At 42.2% G+C, this 23,693-nt stretch overlaps 1 protein-coding gene across 1 annotated transcript in view; it reads left to right on the top strand.

The window, feature by feature from the left end:
* jade2 (jade family PHD finger 2) overlaps positions 1-23,693 on the top strand; it is a 157,800-nt gene that overhangs the window by 27,354 nt on the left and 106,753 nt on the right. Inside the window, 2 exon segments of the mRNA XM_031874076.1 lie at positions 1,145-1,230; positions 21,331-21,488. Coding sequence (XP_031729936.1) covers positions 1,145-1,230; positions 21,331-21,488 — 244 coding nt within the window.

Raw genomic sequence — 23,693 nt, 5'->3', positions numbered from 1 at the left:
AGTTGCTTAGACGTCACAAGTAAAATTAGCACGGTGGCAACACTGCTGTGGTGGAGAGGGAAATATGTTGAGTGGGAGGCGGCAGAAACACACACACACACACACACACACACACACACACACACACACACACGTGCTTACAGACACGGTCACAATGTGCTATATTACACAGTATTGGCGAATCTGTGTTTTCCATTATGCCAGTGTGATGTAATTTAATTGCCAATGTGATGCAATTTTTTAATGACAGCCTTCTTCGCGGTGCACAGATGAAAATGAGCTCTCGGCTATATATCTGTTGCAGTAGTTTCGTGATTTCAACAAAAATATAGAAAAAAAAACCAGCTTCAATGAAATTACACACACTCTTCTGTTTGCATACATTTGGCGTATGGAAAACACACACACACACGCAGGGCAGCTGATTGAAGCGGTGGGTGGGATATTGGCTCCAGCGGCTGGTTAATTGGCATTAAGTTGTGTATTAATGAGGTTGTAAAGGACCACAGTGGACTAACTGCTTAACAAGATGCTATTTATACTGTCATTACTTATTAAACCTCTTAATAGATCATCATCGGTCTGCTTCAATTAAAGGGCCTGACTCAGTGGTAGTGCAGCCACGGGCGTCGGAAAAAGGTTTCTTAGTTCGGCTGCTTTCTTTTAGTGCTTGAAACGCCTTCATCGGTGTAAATCACAAAGGCCTCGAACTCGCATCACATGCTCATTTAAGAACTTTTTTTTCACGTTGATGAGCAAAGTTTCCGCTCTCTAGTAAGTAGCGGATCCCCTTGATGGTTGACGTTGCCGTGTTTTTATTGCATTCGTATTGTAAACCCCCCCCCCCCCCACACACACACACACACTTTAAATCAACGTTCAAACTCATGAATGCACATTCTTGACAAATGAAAGACAGATTAAGTGTGTCTCTGTTTGTCTATGTTCTGCTCCAGATGAGTAAACACTTTCTCTTTTACAACTTTGTCACAAGTTATGCTAATTTGCCTACAAGAAAAGCGTTTTTTTTCTCCTCTGGTTCTCAAAAGAACACTTCTTGAGTATTTAGTGAAAAAGATGTTAATTCATCTTCAATACTCTGAGCATGGTTTTATATACATATGTATTTCTTTTATTTCTGCAGGTCAGGTGACGTCGTGGTCCAGGTCATCCAAGAATACGGGCACCAGCAGCACATGGGTCTGCCACCAGCACAAGAAGCCATCAGAGGTACGTTGGTGTGGCAGCTCGGTCCGGTGCACAAACATGTACTTAATGAAACACAGCCTCTCTTTGGCCGCTACAAGCTCACGGTTTTGCTCCACTCCACTCGCTGTCTGTTATTTGTTGTGGCTTGGCTGGGTTATCATGAATGGTCAGATTCCAGCATTGTGTCTGGTTGTTGGGGTTGCCGCTCACTGGCTTGATCTGCAGCTTTTTGTACGACCCAGCAGCTAATTTAAACCCTTAATTCAGAGCCCGTTTAGTTTCTGGACAAGCTCAAGTGGCAGAATCGCTGCTGGGTCGTTTCTTGTGCAGAGCTGATTGCTGTAATGTGTCACGGATTGGATCAGCGAAAAAGTGGAGCAAATATAACGTTTGGAGATTCCCCCTTTCCCGCTTTTTTGTTGCCGATACCAATTGATGATCCATATTGGCAGACACAGATGATCTTTTGTTGTGTTTTGTTATAGCAGCTGGTCTACAGGGCTCCAGGTTATTTTTATTCACCTCCGTCCAAATAATCCTTTCAACCGCTCTGAAGTCAGAGTAAACCATCACAAATGAATCTTTGACTTTGTTATGGTGATCTTTAGTGTTTGTTATTCTTCATAAAAAGACACAATTCAAACTTTATTTCACCCTATGATGGTTAAACTGCATAATTAATCTGCGGTTCACATGCATGCTGACCATTGGAGGGGGGGGGGGGGGGGAATCCAAAACCTACACAATTATAAGACAAATTTAGGAAAATAATAATGAATAGAAACCATTTGTGGCATCGGTACCATTCCTTACAACAGCAGCAGCTTTGATTTAAGATTGTGGAAGCCCTGATGCAGCTACTGCAGCTGCACATCAGTCCTTAACTGGAACAAACGCTTCTCTCCAATGTAAATACGGCCATCTCCGCCACCACAGCTAAATCACATGGACGGCACAGATCGGTCGGCCTTAACTACCAGGTAGAAACATCCACACGGTCACGATGAACGATCCCAAGGGCTCTCAAATGACCACCCCGAGGAAGAAGCTGGCATCGTCCAGTTGGGAAAACGGTGCAGTGAACCAGTTGTGGCAATGATCTGCCGGCCAAAATCACACATTCCTCCCACTCCGTCAGTGAAGTGGGTTCAAATCTGCTTAAGGAGAACTCGTCTCTTTCTGTTTGAAGAGTTTCACTCCAGAAATAACTATCTAGCCATTTGGAACGAATTACATCGGCTCTTAAAAAATTAGCAGGGGAGCATTTTTTTTTAATATAGGAGAGGAGGTATAACCACCTCTGATGGCACTCCTCAAATTCTAAAGATGCTCAATGGAGCCCTTAAAGCCACGTTTATTTTTTACTAAATGAGTTAATACCGTTTTTAAGAGGGTAATGCGCTCTCGCCTCCGCTCTCTTTTCTCCTCGTCCTTCCTCCCAAAAGAAATGTCAAAAACCGTTCAAAGTTTAAGTGTGCAAATGTTTCTCTTGTGTAACTTTTGAGAGGAGAATGAATAGAGCAAAATAGCATGCATGCCCCCGAACCACCCCGAAGTACAAGTCATCAGCAGAGCATCTGTCATGCCTGTGCATTTGAAGCTTCCTCCCCCTCAGCTCCATCCAGTTAACCACAGGCTGTTGGAAGGTCCTGTCAGCAATCAGTCTCTCAGTAATTACCACTGTAGCTCTCTGCTCTGAACCCGGGCCTGAGCTGAAGAGCCAGGGGCCGCGTTCCCTTTCAGAAACGCCGCCTCCTCGCCTCGCTCCGGGGCACGCTGCTCTTTTCGTTAAAAAAAACCCACGATGTTTTACTGTCATTTTTTTTATTTGGGCCGTCAGCAGTAAGTGACGGGTGAGGTTGAACAAAGAAAAAGGGAGGCTGACTTCTGTCAAAGTGTCAGTGCAAAGTTCAAATGTCGAGGATGTGAATCCGAGCTGATGTGAGAGAAAGCTTAACTTGTCGAGTGTGAAAGGTGTGCTGCCGTTTGTCTTGGTGCTGCTGGAGAGTTTATTATATATATATATATATATATATATATATATATATATATATATATGTATATGTATATGTATATGTATATACCATACTGTCTTTTTATCTACTTGTTGATTCTTTTGTCGGTATTGATGTGTTGCCCCATGTTAGGCTGGTTTTTGCACCTCAGCCCTGGAAAAGGAATGACATTTTGTCCAGATGAATACAGTCAATGCTGTAGAAGAAAAATGACATTTTCGAGAATCTCACTGTCTGGTTTTCTTAATCCAAAGCAAGAGATGAAGTTTAATTTAATTAATTAGTTTATTTGATCATTGAGTTTTATTCTGGAAACTTTAAAAAATGATCAACAAAAAGTAAAAAGTTTTGAAAAAGGGAGATTTTTCGAGGCATACAGTAAATTCATTAGCTTTCTTGGACATTAACTCTCAGACTTAACTCAAGCTTCAGTTAACATTTGACTACATGTGTAGTTAATGCTATTACTCCATTTGTATGATAACTGGGTAACTGCTCATATTTCTAAAGCAACAACTTTATTTTGAGTTGAGTTAAATTCTGGTTGCATGTCCGCACTCCAACCAGGAGGCGTTGCTGAATGCTGTCAGTGTCCCGAGGCCACGGCAACAAATTGCTGTGTGTTTAACATGCCAAAGGTCATGACCCTGATCAAGTGACATGCCCCCCTTTTACTAACAATACTCAAGCAAACACTCGAGGTCAAGTTCCTCATTCTCATTAGTTTCTCTTGTCAGCTTCTCTTCAGCTTTGCAGAGAGGAGTGCCGCTTCTTTTCCTCACCTGCCAAGTGTATCTGCAGAGAACCACTTCAACACTGTCACTGTTTGGGTTTTACTGCTTTACACACAATGTGGAAGCACAAACAGAAAAGGGATTTTAAAGAGGAGTGGGTAGTCTCAGCTTCAGCATGATGTAGACTCTCTTTCTTTCTTACTCGACGTATGAAAAGGATGAAGAGGCTTTGCAGTAGATCCATCAGGCTGATATAGAGCAGAGAAACCACTAATCAGCATCGAATGTCACATTTACATTTGGTGTAGAAGTAGTTCAAGTTTCATTGGTAGAAAAAGCCTGTTAGCACATGATGCAGCATTTCCGGTACAATCCATTATGTTCATAGAAACACTGGTTTCAATGTAATACTTGACATATTATCTTGTTGTTTTTAACACAAATGCCAATGTGAATAAGAAGTTGGTATGGAGTGTATTGGCTCTGTTTATGTTGTGTTTGAGAGCATGTTGATGGTTGATGGTGGCAGCCGGACATAACTGAACCTAAGTGCTTTTTATAATGATCAACAAAAAGTAAAAACAAGTTGAAGAAAGGGAGTTATTTCTGTGCCTTGTCAGTGCATCCTTACTGGGAAGAAGATTGAACAGTGGTTCACCGACGGACTGATCGGTCCAGGGAGGTGTGGCGAATGGTAAACACCAGTTGTAATGACAACGTAGCTCTTTTCTAAAAATGAGCCGACTATATTTCACTGCAGCGCTGACTTTTCTTAGAAGTGGTTTAGAGATCTTTACTGGGTGGAAGGAGCACACAGTCAAACGCTTCCTTCTTTTTTTTCTGTATTTCTGTTTTTATATCTGGGCAGAGATTGAGGATTTTGAAAATTTTAAAGACAAACAGGAAGTCGTTATGACGTAAAGTACACACATAGAGAGCACATATTTGGTCTTGTGGTTAATGGTTAGAGCACAAGAAAAACATATTTGTGCCTTCATGCAATGACTTAGACATCAAAAACCTCCTTTAAAAACTGAGTCAACAGTTGGAGTGAGAACTCTTTCTTTAGAAGGTCTCGGCTTCATTCCTTCTGACAAAAGCAGAGCTTCCCGTCTGCAGAGAAATCCCCCTTCCTTCCCCCGGGGGATTGGGTGACAGTTGTCAACAAACACACACACACACACACACACACACATATTTGTGAGAGGGTGCCTGACACACAAGGCGGAAACTTGAATACACACACACTTTGCATTCTGGGGGTTTCTTCCAGCCGTGTGGTATTGAAATTTTGTACCACACACCGGGTCAGGGGAATGTCCGTATTCAAATGCTTTCATGTCTGCTTGTTTTGAGTCTGAAAATCAGTCCAGTCATCAGGTCATGTATATGAAGATGCCAGAAGTTCTAGATGTGTGTTTATGATGTGTGTTGATGGGAATTTTCTTTTTTTACATGTTTTTTTTAAAATATATTTGATAACTTTTTTCAGCTTTTTCTGTTAGTTGCTTAACATTTTTAAAAAGCATCACCTGTTGCTGGGCAGATTGGAGCATTTGATTAAATGAGTATGGGATTTGTACTTTGGTCTGCACAACCAGACTTGATAATATGTCTCCTAATCTGATCTAAAGTATATGTAATAAACTTTAGATGAAATAATAATGAACATATTGGCGTAGATGATGCAATATAGGGAACCAAATTATTCTTAGTTTTATCAAATCTCAACGTTCTCTTTGGAAAACTCTTTTAAAAGTGGTTAATATTGTAAGAACAGAATCCAGAACGGGGATTTATGAAGAGTTAATCTTGTTGCCAAATGGGTAATAATCAAGGTCTAAGGATCAGCTATAGTCTTCTGGGATAATGTCACAAGCTAAATGCATTTTTTCAAAATTTTTTGTCATTACTCAGTTTGCAATTTACAGCTTGGCAATTTAGCAAAAAGCCGTGACTTGCAATATGTCGAGTTTGTACAAGATCTCATATTCACAACTGGGACGTGGAGTGAGTCGGTGTTAAGAGCCGAGCAAAGGCACTGAACGTACTGTTTATGGACTTTATTCATTAGACTTTTGGTACGAGGGTCTTTCTTAGTTACTGTATCTTCCTCACATTACACATGTTATGTGTTTGCTTTGTTTGCCCCAATGACTGTATCTTAGTCTAGGATTTTTAGTTTGTACGCATGGTACTTTCCTTGTTCTTGCAGTGGTGTGCTGCAGGGATGATGACTTGATAAAGGTTGGATCAGATGTCATTGCCTAGTCAAAAGGGCTCTAGAGGCTGATAAGCTAAGCTCTGAGCAGACTTAACTGTTACCACAGTGCAGAAGAGGCTGTTGAACATTGCACCATGCAAGAAAGGAAGTGGTATTGATGGGGGTGGCCAAAAAGATGATGGCTGTTCAGGGGTGAAACTCTCAGTGTATATCATCATTATCATTGTTATATTGACATACATACGAGTATGTTTATGTGTGTGAAGGGGGAAGTCGAGTGTGCATGCAGTAAGTACAGTATATGTGACTGTATCCACAACAATCTGAGCAGATAGTGTGAAGGAGAGGTGGTCGATTGAAGGACGATTCCAGTAACCACACCAGTACCCTTAAAGTAATACCGATACCCATTATGTGAATGGAAGCTGTGTTTGTGTTCTAGCAGAAGTGTAATTCCCGCCCTCCAGTTCCCCCTCAAAATAGGACATCAGAAAATTACCTCTGGGCATTGACGAGCTCTGTGAAACATTCTTGTTTGTTTTGTTTTTAAACATCTTGTATGTTAAACTTGGACTCATTGTTCCAATGCAGCTGTGTCCGTATCCAGATGTGCAGATGTTATAGGTGGATCCCTGTCAAAGAGGCGATAGCCTTTATTGTGTAAACTCAGCAGCGCGCCAACATCCTCGCAAGACACAACAAGCTCTAATCCTCTGGAGGATTGTTGAACTTCCACACGTATTAATAGTTCAGTAATCACGTGTGTAGATAGAACCATGTGTATGTATACGTGTGTGTGTGTGTGTGTGTGTGAGTGTGTGTGTGTGTGTGTGTGTGTGTGTGTGTGTGTGTGTGTGTGTATATTCAAACATGCTAGCAGCTGTTGCAGCTCATTAGGGTCTGGTAGAAACAGCTGTGAAACTCCATGGCAACTCTCAGCTACAGGAATGCACTGAGTTGGTGTTGCAGTGTCTCTCTGGCTCCATGTGCTGAGCCCGGTGATTGGACGAGCGGCCTGGATGGATGGCGGAGAGCCCTGCATGTCGACACACCACCAGCCGGGAGATGAGTGCAAATAAACACATGGACACACACACAGAGCCAACACAGCCTCCAGCCGGTGTATTGAGCTGTCATTATTAGTCCTGTTGCTCACCTAACAGGTGCTGAAATCTAAAAAAGAAACGCATTGTTTAGAAAGTATGGACGTTGAAATGTTGACGGAGGAAGGAAAGAGGGAAAGCACATCAGAGGGCTGCATACTGAAGCTAGTTGTGAAATCTACTGCGAGAGAAGTGAAGATGGCAAACAACTACGGCATGGGAGGAATAAAAGAAAAGATACAAACACCTTTATGGCTGTTGTGTAAATAAAATACAGTAGCAGGAAGGTATAGGATGAAGTGAGAGATTACTGAAAGAGTGCGACAGAAAGGAAAAAAAGTGCGACCATGAGATAAAGATGCTATGATTATTAATTGTTGCACAAAAACAACTTTTCTACAGCTTGTTCTTGTTCTATACTTCTTTCCTGTTTTTCACTTCAAAGTGGTCGCTCTGAAGTTTTACCTGTGCAGGATTCAGTACCCGCGCTGTAAATCATCGCTTCCCTGACGTCGGCACCCGTCTCCCTAATTGACGCTCTGGTGTTTATTCTAAAAGTTTTGTGTAAATTGGGATTTGGCAGCCACTTCTACATCTGCTGCCCGGCACAAACATAGTTTCAAGGACAGTTTGGAGCGAGAAGCATCGAAACATTGTGCAACTCTTCGCTTTGATTAAAGTTTACAGTGTTTTTCTGGGGATGTAATTAGTTTCACATTGAATTAAAAAAGATTGATGATGATCATGGTTCTTGCACAATGCTAAAGGAAGCCACAAGGAAAAGCTGTCTGCTGCTTTCAAACTCAGCCAAAAACTTCTTGATTGCTTCTCATGGCTCGGACAACTTTCTTTAGACTTCTGCACAATGTGCAAAAAGTACTCACTGGTAAACAAGTATGACTTTAGTGCAGAACTGCTACTTCTGTTTAATGATCTTATGTTGTAGGTGATTCTCTTTATTCCCCCCAATAATTGACTCTTCAGCAAAACAACACCACTATGATTAAAGGTGCTTGATTGCAAAATTCTGACCATATCTCTGATTGAGGGATTGCCTCCACGTGGCTCTCAACATAGCAAAGTCCGAGCACCGAGGCTAGCAGCTGACAGAGCTAACGGTGTTACTCTGCTATATTAATGCTCCGAATAACAAAATGTCAGGTTTTGATGTCATGAATCTAAGAGACTTCTTTCTAGACCCTTTATGGTGCACTGATATTCAACAGTGACACGGACAACAGCATCGATAGACCAGCATGCAATCTGTCCACAAGACATGTTGTGTGCCTGTCATGTATTGCATTCACAATGTACATATTTAAAGTGCTCTGCAAAGCAATTCTTCTGAATGCACTGAATCATTATCTGTAGTAGAAGCAGATGAGACAGAAGTAGTGCAGTCGAAAATAAAATGACTCCTGGAAAACATCACGGATTAATAATATATTACGGCAAGAATCTTCCTTTTTTTAAATATATAAAAGAATATCTTTAGATGACTCAGAGCCTCTTAGCGTTAGTGTGGGAGGCCAGCTGAGAATAGTTGCTGTGTTATTATAAGACTCTACGGATCAACTCCTACTCCCGAGCCATAGGGTTTATTTTGGCCGGCACAAGGCATCGGATGGGTGGAGTGTAGTGCATCACAGCAATTCAGAAAATCCTATAAAAACCGGGTGACAAAATCTTTTTTCATGTGTGACAGATATACCACCCGTCTGGATCTCCGTGCAGCGTAAAACAAGCTGTAGATCTGTCACATGCTCATTGAACCTGCTGAGCTTCAGCGCAGCCGACTCTACGCGACTCTATGTTTCCATTTCAATCAACTGTGTTATTCCCCGTTCAACCCCGACAACACGCTGGAGTTACAGTAAAGGCAGGCATGCGAAGCGGCATTGATCATGTAGTTGTTTTTGGTTGATTCTTTTTTTTCTCCAAATCTAGGTCACATACCCCCCCAGCCTTTGCTTGCCATTTCACCAGATCGTCTGCCTGAGCCCGCCATACGGAGAACAATATTTGCATCGGACTTTTTCTTGTCAGTGACCCAGTTTTTTATTTTTAATTTATTGAGGGGAAGGGTTTTCTGAGCATGTTTGCTCTCTCTCACTCTCAGAAACATCTCGCTTCATATTCATGATTTTTACACACATTCACACCTGGGAGCTGCAGAGTACAAGCACAGCCTCCACTGAGCTGATCCACTTGAGAGGGGGGGGGGGCTATACATGCCTTGTTCAAGCCAGTTGTGTGAAAAGCTTGAATATTTATTTGGAATTACATTGTGTGTGTGTGTGTGCTTCTGAATATATATATATATAAATACTTACTGTACATACTCTTGTTTCGCGATGTTGTGCCTAATACTCCTGCTGTTCCATGATCTATCCTGAGCGAGCTGCCCACTACATTTACAGTCTTCGACATATGGCCATTTAGCAGCTCCATTGAAGCAGTTTGGAGGTTAAATGCCTTGCCCAAGGGCATTCACGGAGAAGAGCTTTTTCTCTTTCCAAACTCCAGTCCAAGAAGCCTCTGGCTCAAAATCCAGTTGACTTAACCTCTGAGCTGCAGTGCGGCTCTGACTATTGATAATTAAATTTGTGGAGAAATCTGTACAGATTCTGCCCTTTCACTCTTTTTTTTTCTCCTTCTTCTTAAGGATTCTTCCGCCTTAGACAAATTTCTTTGATTACGTTATTGTGAACATGAATGGAGGGCAGAGTTTTTAGCTCGCTGCGGGCCAAAAATCACATCTGTTCAAACGGGCGAAGCGCAGCCAGTCAAATCCTTATTGAAAGCGGGAACAAAGCTTAATTGCATGACCTTTGAGCGAAGCCTTGGCAATCAGCCTGCCCTTGGCGTGGAGGGGGGAGGGGGGGGGGGGAAGCGCCGTCGCTCCACGCATCATTCAGACCAGAGGCTCGTGATGAGGAGCCTGCGTTCAGAGAAAATCTCAAAAGGAGTTGTTCACTGTCTCGTCTCGCGCTAATGAGGGGCATGAATCGTGGGCTGAGTGCTTTTCCAGAGCTCGGCGGAACGGAGTCGGGCTAATAGCTACGGATGTGACATTTCAGATCCGAGACGGGAGAGCGGGGACGAAAGAGAAAGAGAAAGAGGAAATCCTTTTCACTTTCTTTTCAAATCCTTCTTATGTGTTATACGAGAAGCGACAAGTCGGTAGCGGCTGTTGACGTGAGAGATTCAGTTTAGCGAGCGCTAATGTTTCCGCATAAAAGCGGTGACTCCCTTCACTGTTGCTTTTGCGTCTCTTTCCCGCTCACCCTTCCCGAGCTGAAGCGAGCTTTCTCCAGGGGCTGCTCTGGTTTGCCTTTTCTGCAGCGCTCGCACAAAAGACCATCCGCCCTCTGAACCACGTCAGACTCCATCGATGGTGAAAAAGAGACAAAAGACAAAATACTTTTGAATTGCTTCTCAGCTGTATAATTTATACAACCGATTGTGTCATGAAAAGGGTATTTCAGAAATACTGTGCAACCTTTATTTTGACTTTTCTTATCTTATTCAAGTTTTGACATCACATTATTAATTCACTCTTGTATCCAAGAATCCTTCTCCTCCCATACTTTTAAAGTACAGAAGAACTGTTTTTCGTTTTATTTGATACTTTTGGAGATGTTATTGATTAGAAATTTAGCAACGCCTTGGATTCCTAGTGCTCATATATTTAAATGAAAACTATAAAACACATTCTGACTCCCAACTCCTCAAATACCGGCACTAGGTCAGAGGCCCTGAGCCTAAAGCTACGACACTCCACAAACCGTGTGTCAGAGGAAAGCACAAAGACAAAAAGACAGAGAGAGGACATTTGAGACGCGGACATCTCACTCCGTAACTCCTAAAGAGCCGATAGAACCGTTAACTCCTGGCCTTATCGATACTTTAATCATTTGGAACCGATTACTGTTTAGAACCGAGTTTTTGGGTCATGCCTACTAACGAGTCACGTCACTACCAAGTGACAAACGAGTCACATGACTAGCAAATCACATGAGTCGTTAGCATCTTTAGTTACATGACTCCCGTGAGTTGCTAGTCATGTGACTAATGACTCACGTGACTTACTACTGACAAGCCAAACTGTCCACGTTTACTTCCACGTTAACTTCTCCATCGCCTTCTCCTGGATGAAAGTCCTGTGTTTGTTCGGGTTTACATTGGTGTTAGTTGAAGGAGCGATGCGGCCGTATCCGGCGCTGAGGATGCACCGACCAACCGTCAGAATTTGACGAGTTGGGAATAACACCGAGTTGAACTAAGTTGTTCATAATGTTATTTAAATCTAATGCTGGTTTCTGCTGCTTTGATGAGTGTTTGTCCTGGAAAAGAAGTGTTTTGAACAGCAGATGCTTTCATGAACTGGTTAAAGGTTGAAGCGCTGTCGCAGTGAGAGTAGCATGTTATGGAAAGCGTCATGGATATTTACTGTTAGAACATCTGGGCTGTGTGCTAATCCCGTCCAGATTACACTCCTGGGCAGTTTGTTGGCTGGTACCAGACAGTGTCTCAGTGCATATTTGCTTTCTAGATAACCTTACTGGAAATGTACCTTTCTTCCTTATCTGTCTTTACTTTTCCATTGCGTCTCCTCCTCCACTATTCAACTTAGTTTTCCAGACTTAAAGGGAAGATGAATTTGAGGTGAAACACAAGATCCAGAATAAAAGTGTTCTCCTGGAAGCACATCAGGAAAAGATGCCAGCCAGTTGTATTTGCACTTTTGATGCTGCTCCTGTCCTCCTCCTCTCTGTCCTTCTCCTCTGGTTCTGTCGTCTCTCTTTTGGCACATCTGGAGCCAAACATTTTCTCTTCCCCTTGAGTTTTCATCCCCTTTCATCCCGTCCGTCTGTTAAATGTATACTTTTGACTTTTCCTGCGCTAAGCTCTCCTCTCTCTCTGTGCTACTCGGTTTAGAGGAGAAATAAATAGGAGATAGGCGGCCATTTTTCAGACACCTGTGTCCCTCTGATAAAGAAAAACAGCGGTTTGCTGTTGCAGTAGGAAACAAACATGAAGACGGTTGAGAAGTGCAGTGAGGCCTGTTTTACCTCAGCGCATATTTTGTCCTTGTATTTATGTACATATATATATATATTTCTATGACACTTTTGGGGAGCTTTTATATCAATTTCAGTTTCTTAATTTGACCTTAGACTCACTATACCTGTGTGATTGATGCTGAGGAGAGGTGAGTCAGATGTTAAAATCGTACTTTTTGGGCATTCCAGATTAAGTTTTGTGTCCTCTTTATGTGATTTCAGCACTTTTTTGTGACATGCTGGTTTACTGATCTGAAGCCTTGTTGGGGAAAGTGGTTCCTCATGCGGCTCTATGTCCATGTCTGTCTTTGCTCCAGTGAAACTTGCGCGTCTTTAGCTTCTGTACTGTGACGTATTTTACAGTGAAGCAGAATATTTTAGGGGTGTAGAGTTACATGAGGGATTTGAATCAAATTCTTCACATCTGATTGGACCTCTCAAAAGTGGGTGGGTTCACAATTTGAATATCATGATATTATTGGTTGGTACTAGCTTACGTAAGCGCACATTGTTTTGTTCTTTCAGGTAGAAAGATGATTGGATTTTGACATAAAAATAGAAAGAAATTGATTTTTTGGGGCTGTCCCGAATATTCTAGAACAAGCTGTCATTACCTACTTATCTTGTACTTCACTTTGCTATTATCGTCCAATGAGAGAGGATTATTTTAAACAAATTGTCAACTGCCCTGTCGGTCTATCGATCTCCTCCGCTGCGTTTCAGCACCATGGACAGCACACACACACACATGCACACACACGCACGCACACACACACCACAAACAGCGCGATATGTCTGATGATAACTAATGTTGAGGAATAATGGATAACGTGGGGGCTTCTTTTCCTTTGTTTCATGTGCTGTTTGGAATTTTTTAGGAACATAAATGTGACTCATTCGATTTTGGACGTTGGTTACCATGGCAACGGTCAAAGCCTTCGACGCGTTCGAGTCCACTAAATTCAAAATGTATCAAATGTATTAATCATCTAATGGATGAGTGAGGCCATTATTGATTAAAATCCGTTACATTGTGTCGGTGTTGCGGCACCAGATTCCTGTGTTGGTGCATGTGGGAGAGAAAGTGTCTGTTTCTTGCTGAAATCACTGAGTCACCGCTCACTCCCTCCCTCCCTCCCTCTCTCTCTCTTTCTCTTTCTCTCTCTCATCCTGTCACTCTCTCATCAGCCCCTTTTCTCTCACTCTTAATCACCCACTCAACACTCACACACACACACACACACACACACACACACACACACACACACACACTTCTCCCTGAGTCCTGTGGACCTTCCAAGCAGCCAATCATTAGAGCCCGTCCCTGTGCTGTGATGTGGCTGCTAAAATTAGCCTCCTCTCTCTGTGAGTCGACATCTGCCATGACGCACTGTGGAGAGCCAGGTAGCCATGATGCCCAGAGGAAGAAACATAAAATACTCTTCTCCTTCTTCCTTTATTTGACTCTCACTTCACCTCCCCTTTTCTCTCCTTTTCTGTCTTATCTTTCTTTCCATTGTGCTTCTTTCACTCTGTGTGATTGATTTCATCTTCCACCTCAGAGTTTCTTCTCTTACGTCTTTAGCAGCTCTCTTTTATTCTCCTGTTCAGTTCAGTCAAACGTTAACCCATTTCAGGCTGACGTGCTGCTGTCGGTTCTGCTTCTGCGTTGGTGTTTGACGGTACAGAGTGACTGTCACAAACCCTGTTTACCAGAATCTGTCACAATGCCAGAGGGTGCATGTAGTCCTTCACAGTCAGTCAGTACAGTCATCTTCATCTTCATCCTCTTGTTCTTCAAAGTCCAAGTCCTTACTGTGTGTTTTTGCATGGGAAATAGAACGGATTAAGTAAAAACCTTTACATATAAAGGCACGTCCATGAAATCTGAACTCTGCATTTATTTAACCCATGCTACTGCTGCGTTTAAACTACAAGCGACAGCAACAGGCTACAAGTCATTTTCAGTGGCAGCCGGTGACATGAAGCAACAAACCGACGCCTGACACTTCTCGCTATGTGGCGGGCTTGACGCTCTACAAATAGGTTGAGCTGGTCTTTTTTCAGCACTCCAATGCAAATGAGGCATTCGGTTGCGGGACATCTAGTTCCCCTTATTCCCCCTTTTAGCCGGATTTCAGTTCCTTTCCTTCGGTTATCGAGGACTAAGATGAATCAGCGTTTCTTTGAGCTCTGTTTACAGGCACACTGCTCTTCCCAGTAGCTATTCAGACAGCTGTGCTTACGGAAAACTCACATGCCAGAAAGCATGTTGCATTATTGTGACAACTTCACACATCACGTGACGAAAGTGAGAGAGTTGACCGACAAGACGGTGGGGGAGGATTTGGTGTCCGTTATATGATATTTTGTTGAGTTGTCTCTTAGAAAAACGCTCTGAGTGAATTTAAAGTCCATGTAAGCAGTGATGCAGTGTAAATGTCGAGGGCTTTTATTGTGAAAGGTCAAAACAAAACGAGTGAATATGTACTGAGCTGCCATTCACTTGGGGAGCAATAATGATTTTGCTGACCTGTTTCAGCCTGCGTGTTTTTATTTTATTATCAAAGTAAGCACTCTACAGATAATAAGCGTCATTGAAGAATATTGTTTATTGTATAATGTCCGGTGTAATTGATTACCGAGTTCTATTACAATTTCCTCACTGTGGCTTCCCTAATGACGTTCACCAACTGTGGGCTGTCGTGTCATCAGCTGCATATTTATCAGGGTTTGTAGTATGGCTAATTTCTTCTGTTAATCTCTGTTTGAGTCACGGAGGATCATCGGGCAATACACACATAACTATACTACTATAACTAAGTTGATGTTTGCCGTAATTTGATAATATTTGCTGCAAAATTGGCTGTTAAAAGTTATTTCTGGTCAAGAACATGACAAACGTCACTACCTCACGTACATTTGGTTCATGTTGGGTCCTTTGCACCTTATGGGGTGCTGGTAACTAACTGTCGCACCGCTATTGCACCCACGATCCCAGCAGAGAAGGCCCTGCTGGAGTTTAGCGGTCTAATAATAACAGGATAAAAGCTGAAGGACGGAGCATCCTCTCTCTCTCTCTATGTCCTTCTCTTTCTATCAGCGCTCTCATCCCGTTCAAAGTCGCACTTGAACATTGTGTTTTTTAAGATAACCAGGGAGTCTTAACAGTGGTGTGTGTGTGTGGTGTCAGCTGGCCTTTAAAAGCACTCAAAGCACTTTGTTACTCTGCTTTGAGGAAACTGGCTCAGCAACTCCATTTGGTCTATTGTTTGTTTGTGTGCGTGTGTGTGTGCACCTGTGTCAGTGTGTGTTTTTGTGTTAAATACATTTGTGCGTGACCACATATACATTCATGTCTTGTATATACTATGTGTTTAGTCAACGTTTATATGGTATCTTACGAAAAAGTTACTCCTCATTTTTTGTGTGTTTTCCGACAAAAGCCAGTGAATATGTGTTTCTGCTCAAGTATCAGTGTGGACATAAATATGTGTGTGTGTGTGTGTGTGTGTGTGTGTGTGTGTGTGTGTGTGTGTGTGTGTGTGTGTGTGTGTTTCTCTAACTGCCCGAGTGAGTGGGTGCGTTTCCTGGCCTGAAATGTCAGATTTCAACAGTCATCCTCTGTTGGTTTCTGTTCTGTTCAGCTCAGGTCGAAGCCGGCTGCTAATCTATCAGCGCTCTACAGATGGTCAGAGATTACAGTCAGTCCCAATAATAAGACCGACGGGCAAACGGCCTCATACGAACGAGCTGAATCAGACCTCGCAGGAGCTCATAGTTCACAGAAGAATGTGAGGAGTGAGTCCAGGTTCAAGTACCCGGTCCAGTTACTTCTTTCTTTACGGCTCACTGACGCCGTATGAAAGTATAATGACTGTATTATTTGTACTAGTGGTTGTAGTTGGAGGTCGCAGAAATGTCAGGAGCAGCAGCTGCAGCTGTACAGTAGTACCACTTATTCATAGCATTGGCACCAGAAGCAACAATAGCAGGCGGAATGAGTAGTAGCAGTCGTACTTGTAGTGGCAATAATACCACTGTTATTGGTAGCAGAAGTACTAGAGTAGGTAAAAGTGGCAGAAATACCACCAGTACTAGGCAACAGTAAAAATAATGTTAAACTCTTACATTTTCCTGACTTTGAAGACTCATAAAGCATATTGTTTAATAATAAGTTATTATTAATATGTTATTGTTACTTTTACTATTACACGATAACTATTTCTAGTTGTGGCAATAGGAACCTTTTTCGTAGCAGATTGTTTTGCCATAGAGCTTGTGAGAGAAGACACAGTTTGTATGTGAGAAGTTATGTCGGTGAACCGTCAGTAGCTGGAAGCAGCTGTGGTTTTAGTCGTAGCGGAAGAGGCCTTGGTAACAGTCATATATGGAACCTGAGTAGTGGAAGTAGTCCTATCGACTGAAGTAAAACATGTGTCTAGTGGTTGTAACAGCAGTACTATATTAGCAGTAATATTAGCAGTAGTTTACGCCCTCGTAGGACTGTCTTTATTAAAACTAATAGTCGGAGTAATTTTTGCTAATAATAGCAGTGTTTTTGACTGTGATTATTAATGCATGTCATGCTGTCAGCCCCCCTACCAGCACACACACACACACACCCACACACACACACACACACACACACACACACACACACACACACACTCCCCCTGCTCATGTCATCAGTCCAGATCTAGATTGGACTTAATGACTGTGTGCTTCATGCATACAGCCCATAACTCAACGTAACATACTGACCCACTGACTGACTGACCGGCCAGAAGAAAAGTGTGTGTGTGTGTGTGTGTGTGTGTGTGTGTGTGTGTGTGTGCAGCTTCATTGACTGTGTGAGAGAGACTAATTGTGTCTTTTTGATCATGTTCAAGCCTCTGCACGGTGCTCTGTGTGTGTGCGTAGCGTTGAACTAGAGTTTCTATAGAGCTTGCAAACCAAGCTGGTGACGGAACAACAAAAACTTAAACGTAGGTTATTGAAATGCAAACGAGTGCAACGTTTGTACCACGATAGCATGTAGTTATTTGAGTTATGAGCGATCCATCTTTTTTCAGACCAAAGAGAGAGGCAGATGTGGACGGTGTCTCTAGATAATTGTAGAGAGAGTAAGTGGAGTAAACTACAACTCACTACGGTGTCTTTTAGTAAACAATTCGATGTTTTTAATCGTGTTGCAGCAGAAAAAGTAGAATCAAATGTGGAAACAATCCTGACGGTCAAGGCGCCGAAACGGCTGCAAGCATCTGAATACAATCGTCACTCGTGCACGAGTACTGTCCTGTGCTATGTTGTGGCCAAAAGTCTTTGTTTTTCTGATTGTTTCATTTCCTAATTTAAATAAGTTGTGGCAGTCATGTTCTCAGATGTATTATTAATGTATTGTAATGTGACTAATAGGTTCTACAGAGGTCTGTTTGGACTTTGCTGTGCATTAATGTGGGGAAATATGGATTAAACAGGCTATAAAATAAATGAAAAGGCAACTTTATTTCCTTATATTTCACCGGTGTAAACAGATGCGCGTTGGTGTTGTATTCACAGCACAAGAAAACGTTCAGGGCCATAAATGCAAACTGTCGATTCAAAATCTCTATTAAGACACAGCTCCACCACAGCGGCGTAATGTCGCTGCCGTTACAAATGACAGCGATCCACCAAGAGGCAACGCTCGTTATGAAACATTGTTTTCTGTGAAACACTCAGCCGGAAACAAAATATAATTGACGGAGGCAATAAATTGCAAGCTAAATGGATTTTCTGTCTTATCTTTTTTGGAAATGTACTGCATCATTCCCACTTCTAGGAACTTTGCATCCACTCATCCACATTCATATCCAAATTATGATTTTTATCAAGTTTGGAAAGCCGAGTGGAAATTCAATTCAATCACATGTTCCGCAGAACAAAGTTATTAAATTTGATCGATGGGGACGATCTTTCCAGCGAATGAGTGAATCATGTGATGAATGGGGGGAAACTTGAGTGATTGCTGACAGAGTTCCCATGGATGCTCCAGGCTCACAACAGTCTCTGTCCACCGAAACCGTCCAGAAGAGACATTTGTTCTGTCACAACAACGAGCATAAGTCTTCATCAGCTGCTCTGTTATGATGCAGCCAAATGCGTTTCTTTGTTTTTGTCTTCACATGAAATATAACTGACATTAACTGACTCTCTATAAACGGGTTACTCAAATCTAATCAGCTCTTGAAGGACTTTTTTTTTTACTGGATATATTTTTGATTATGAAAGCTGAAGGAAATGCACCTCATTTGTATTTCATATTTAGGGTAAAATTAGCCTGTCCCTCTACCTGTCTGACTCTCTTGTGAGACATGTTTGTCTCATGTTTTTATGATGCTCCTTCTTCTTTTCCATACGTCTGCATGTCGTCCATCACTGAGGATGAGCAACTCCCAACTTTCTGTCACAAGAGGGAGAGACAGACAGACAGACAGACAATCAGACAGAGAGAGACAATCAGACAGAGAGAGAGAGAGAGACAGGGAGAGGGAGAAAGAAGGCAGAATATAAAACTACAGGAGCTTGTAATAGTGTTTCCTTCACATTAATTAGCTGCAGTCATTCCTATAAACATAGTGATAAAACTGATATACCTCCTTTTCTCCCTTTGCCTCTCCTCTCCTCACCTCCTCATCTTCTTATCTCTACTGAAATGTCCTTTCTCCCTCCCTTCTTCTTTCCTCGTATCTCCTCATTTTCATCTGTTTTTCTCTACCTCCTTTTCCTCTCCTCCTTTTGTGTACCCTATATCTAAATTGGGTATAATTACGTATATCCTGTAGCTCATTTATTATCTCCTCTCTCCTTCCATTGCCTCTTGTCTCCTTATATTGTGTTGTCTTTTCTCTCATCTCACACTCCTTCCTATCTCCTTCTTTATTCTCCACCTTTTTGTCTCCCTTCTCCTTTTTCCTCCATTATTTTCTCCTCTTTTCGGCCCGTATCTTCTCCTCTCCTCTCTTCTTATTCCTTCTCCTCCCTTTCCCTGTGGTAACTTTATTTATTCTTCACTTTTTTCCTCCTCTCCCCTTTCCTTCCTCCCTTTCTTTTCTGCCCCTTCTCACATCTCCTCCCTTTTTCCTCCCTTCTTCCATCTGCTCCTCCATCTCTTTTTCCTCTCTTCCTCCTCTCCTCCCTTCTTCTCTCTTCCTTTCTTCTCTTCTTTCCTTCTCTCCTCATTTTTTATCTCATCCACTCCCCCTTTCTCTCAAATCTCTTTTTGACACTTTTTTCTACCATGGTCAAAATAAAGCAGGTAAAAATAATACACATTAGGGTACTGAGTGAGGAAAGGATGGGGAAAGATGGAGAGGTTAATGGAGAGATGGGGGGGGGGGGGGGGGGAGTAGGATGGGGAGAAGAGCAAATAAAGCACGAATAAGGAGACTTAGAAAGTGATGATAACGTGTGGAGTGAAGTCATACGGGTGATTTATTTCTGCCGTGTGTGTGTTGCTTGTTTTCCTGTGTGGGTTTGTGTGTCTACGTGTGTGTGTGTTCTTGGCTGATGTCCTTGACTATATGACTGATAATGTCGATGCTTCAGGTCGCTGTAATAGCAGACTGTGTGTGTGTGTGTGTGTGTGTTCACATTATATGTGAGAAATATTGTGTCTGCTTGAGTACACACACTCCCTCAGGTCTTAAAAACACTGCATCACACACAAGCACACCTTGTTTGTCTTTATAAAATCCTCCTACATACACGTTATTTTAATCATTATGTGTGTATATGCAGTATATACACATTTTTACTCGGTCTTGTCTCGGTCTCAGAGATTGAGGACTCTGGTTTTTATTTCAAGACCATAACTGTGGAAATATTGCTGAACCGCCTGTGCATTGTCTAACTTGTTGTTCTTTTTTACTGTGTTTGCTCATATAAAACTCCCCAAAAAATCTCCCCTGCAATGCCTTTATACATATCATCGTACACTGATACTGTGCATGCACACATGGCAATGTTTTCTGTGGGTGTTTTTAATAGGAAAGTGGATCTTTCACATCAATTTGAGGGGTGTCTGTGGTTTGCATGTTCCACGTGGGTCATCGAGTGTGTCATCGAGTGTGGGACTCGCCCTGGTCTGGTTTTGGTCTTGTCTCAGTCTCGATACACTCTGGTTTTGGTCATGAACTGGTCTCGGTTTAGGCGGTCTTGACTACAACACTGCCACAACACCTCGGCAGTTGTTCCCTCGCTTCTTCCTCCTTCCTGTCCCCCTCTCATCTCTCTACCTCCTTTGTCAGTGGGCGGTTCTCATTTGTCTTAAACACCTCCTCACTTGCGTCTTTTCCTCGCATCTTATCCCCATTATGTAAGAAGAAATGTAAAGAATAAGATGTAAGTGAGGGAAAGGAGGAGACCACCTGCTGAGAGATGGAGGAACAGATCTGAGGATAGAGGAAACACTGTTTGTAATGAAATGAGACATCGTTTCCTCTCAGGCAATGCGACGGTTACAGTCAACAAAACAACAACCCCGCATGTTAATTTGCACCCAAAAGTAAGACCACAAACTCACAAGAAAAACTGCAGCGGAAAAACCACTCAAACATCCAGGGGAGCATTAAAATGACTGCCAAATTGAGAGATTAAGGCTTTTCCAGACAAATGCTGCTCAACGCCTTTCAGCATCTGTTCTTGTATTCCTCACCTGCTCTTGTGTTACGCTGACGTTTAGTGTCGAGGCAGAAAAGCAAAAAATGCATCATTTTGAGGCCACAGAAGATTTATGTCCAAGCTGAACTATTGAGTCATTTTTTTATCAGTAATGATCTTTTCATGAGCAGTCTGAGCCCATGGACTGAGAGGATCTCTTCCTCTAAAGACGCTCAGAAACAGAATTTTTAAAACGAGTCGAAGTAAATATCTCCGCTGTTTTTGACCGTTTGACCAAACTTTTCTTTCTTCCTCTCTCCTCCTCCCGCCCTGCAGGTATTTCGTACTGACTTCATTACGGCCATGAAGCTCCCGGACTCGGCCCAGCTCGGCCCGGACGACTTCTATGTGCTCTCGGACCCTTGGAGACAAGAGTGGGAGAAGGGGGTGCAGGTCCCCGCCAGCCTGGAAGCCATACCAGAGCCTGTGGTCAGGTAGGACACTACTGTTTAAGTACATGAGAGTAGCACACAAAGTATTGTTATCTGTTTCAACTGTGATTCACTACTAGTTCAACCTTTGGCTGCAGAGATACTGTGTCGCCATCTAAACACACTGGCAGAGTTCCCACAGTCACAAAGATCCTGGAAAGGTTATGAGATTTCAACTTTTGTTTGCCTTGACTAATAGTTGTTTTGGACAATTGCCAAATTGTCAATGGACTTCTGGAATGTGAGATTGTAGTTGGTACAACCTTCACAATTCAATTTGGTGAAATTGAAAGAATAACTGCACACTTAAATGTGTGTTTTTTTTACTTTTTTAGTGACCACTGTGTATCGTTACAATCACAGCAACAGCCTGTTCCCTCCTTTCTTTGGACAGTAAATGAACACTCTTGGTTTAATCTCTTCACCCCTTTTGGCATTTTTCCAAAAATTATGCTGCGGGTGGGAATACATGCACACACGCACCTCCAAGCAGAAATCCACCATCTCTTGCTAATTCATACACAAACGCACACACTATGGGTTTGAATGCACGTGAAACATGAACACAAACACACACACAGAAGCAAGCTGGTAGGCAGATGTGTGCAGACATGCACTTCGACCCACTTAAATTCATACTGTAGATTAGTCTGGGCATGCTCTCTCTCTCTTTTTCCCCAGTAGGCTGTTGTGGCTCTCTAGTACTACTGCAGCTGCTTCACATACCCGTGTGGTTTGTTTGGTGTTCTAGGAACTCATGAAAATGTTAGACAGACATGTCAAAATGGGAGGCCACACACACACACACACACACACATATTCTCTTTGGGAAACAGACAAATTATCCAGTCATGTGAGATTTGGACAAATGTTGCACTTTGTTTTTTCCTGCTTCGAGAAAACCAGATGCGGAGGAAGCTCACTCTCAACAAAAAAGACAAATGAATGAAAAGTAAAAGCTTCGTCAACTCAGATTTCATAGCAAAGTGACATATTTGGCTGCATTTTAAACAGACAAAAAGCTGCTGAACATGATGTGTTGAAAATGAAAAGGCTGAGTAATAATGTGGTAAATGTTTTCCACCTCTTCTTTTTGTCAGAGTTTAAATGCGTTTTCCTCTCGTCTCTGCTCTTGACTGGAGTTTAAGGCCTTTGGTCCACTTTGTCATGTCTTGTTCCCCACTCAATTCAAGGACTTTGCTGCAGCAAGTTAAAAAAACATAAAATAGTCATTCAGTCTGGTTGGTCGTAAAAGCTGAAAACAGTTTTGCCTTGCTTAATAGCAACTCTAACCGCATTTGAAAAAGAAAAAAGAAGCCTGTTGGATCCAAAAACATAAAATAAACACTTCACAACAAAACAAACAAAAGATAAATCAAATCTAGTGTTGCCAAATATAATGGCATACCTAATAAGGGAACTAGAGAACCTGAAACACATTGTTGACTCTCATGTGAGAAGGCTTGCATTAGCAGTTTTACCTGCATGAAGTTTCTATTAAGTTTCTAAAAGTTGAAAAACAAAAAAAAGTGCAGTTAAATGAAGACCAATGGCAGTGCAGTAGTGCCTTAAACTTGCATTCTCTCTAATGTCCACCAGGGGGCGACTCCTCTGGTTGTATAGAAGTCTATGAGAAAATGACTCTACTTCTCTCTTGATTTATTACCTCAGTAAACATTGTAAACATGAGTTTATGGTCTCAATCTCTAGTTTCAAGTCTTCTTCAATACAGCATGAAGCAGTGTTTGCTAAAGGGGCGGGGCCACCCTATGATTGACAGGTTGCTTCCACAGCGTTGTCTGGTCCGGGAGTTGTCCTAGTTTTCGTCTTACAACTTTAACCCTTTCACAGTGGGTTTTCAGTTCATGAAAGTTGTTTGTAACATTTTTGGTCGCCTAAAAATGCCTTATTCAGTGTTTGGTTGCAAAAACCAAGATGGTGACGAGTCGGCCATGTCCACTTCTTATACACAGTCTCTGACAAAGACAGAAGAATGAACGATTTCCTCAGAGTCTTAATGAGGGCAGAAGACAAAGTTAATAAATAACAGAGAGGAAAATACAAAAGACAATCTGGATCATCTTCATGATTCTAAGATTTAAAAAGGATAAATGTGTCGCGCTCACTGTTTGCATTGTCTATTAGGTTAATATCTCAGAGGACACACACACACACACACACACACACACACACACACACACACACACA

This window comes from Anarrhichthys ocellatus, unplaced genomic scaffold (genome assembly GCF_004355925.1).
Source record: "Anarrhichthys ocellatus isolate YVR2014 unplaced genomic scaffold, GSC_Weel_1.0 scaffold78, whole genome shotgun sequence".
Classification (NCBI taxonomy): domain Eukaryota; kingdom Metazoa; phylum Chordata; class Actinopteri; order Perciformes; family Anarhichadidae; genus Anarrhichthys; species Anarrhichthys ocellatus.
The sequence above is the reverse complement of the archived record's forward strand: the minus strand, read 5'-3'. Positions and strand labels throughout refer to the sequence as shown.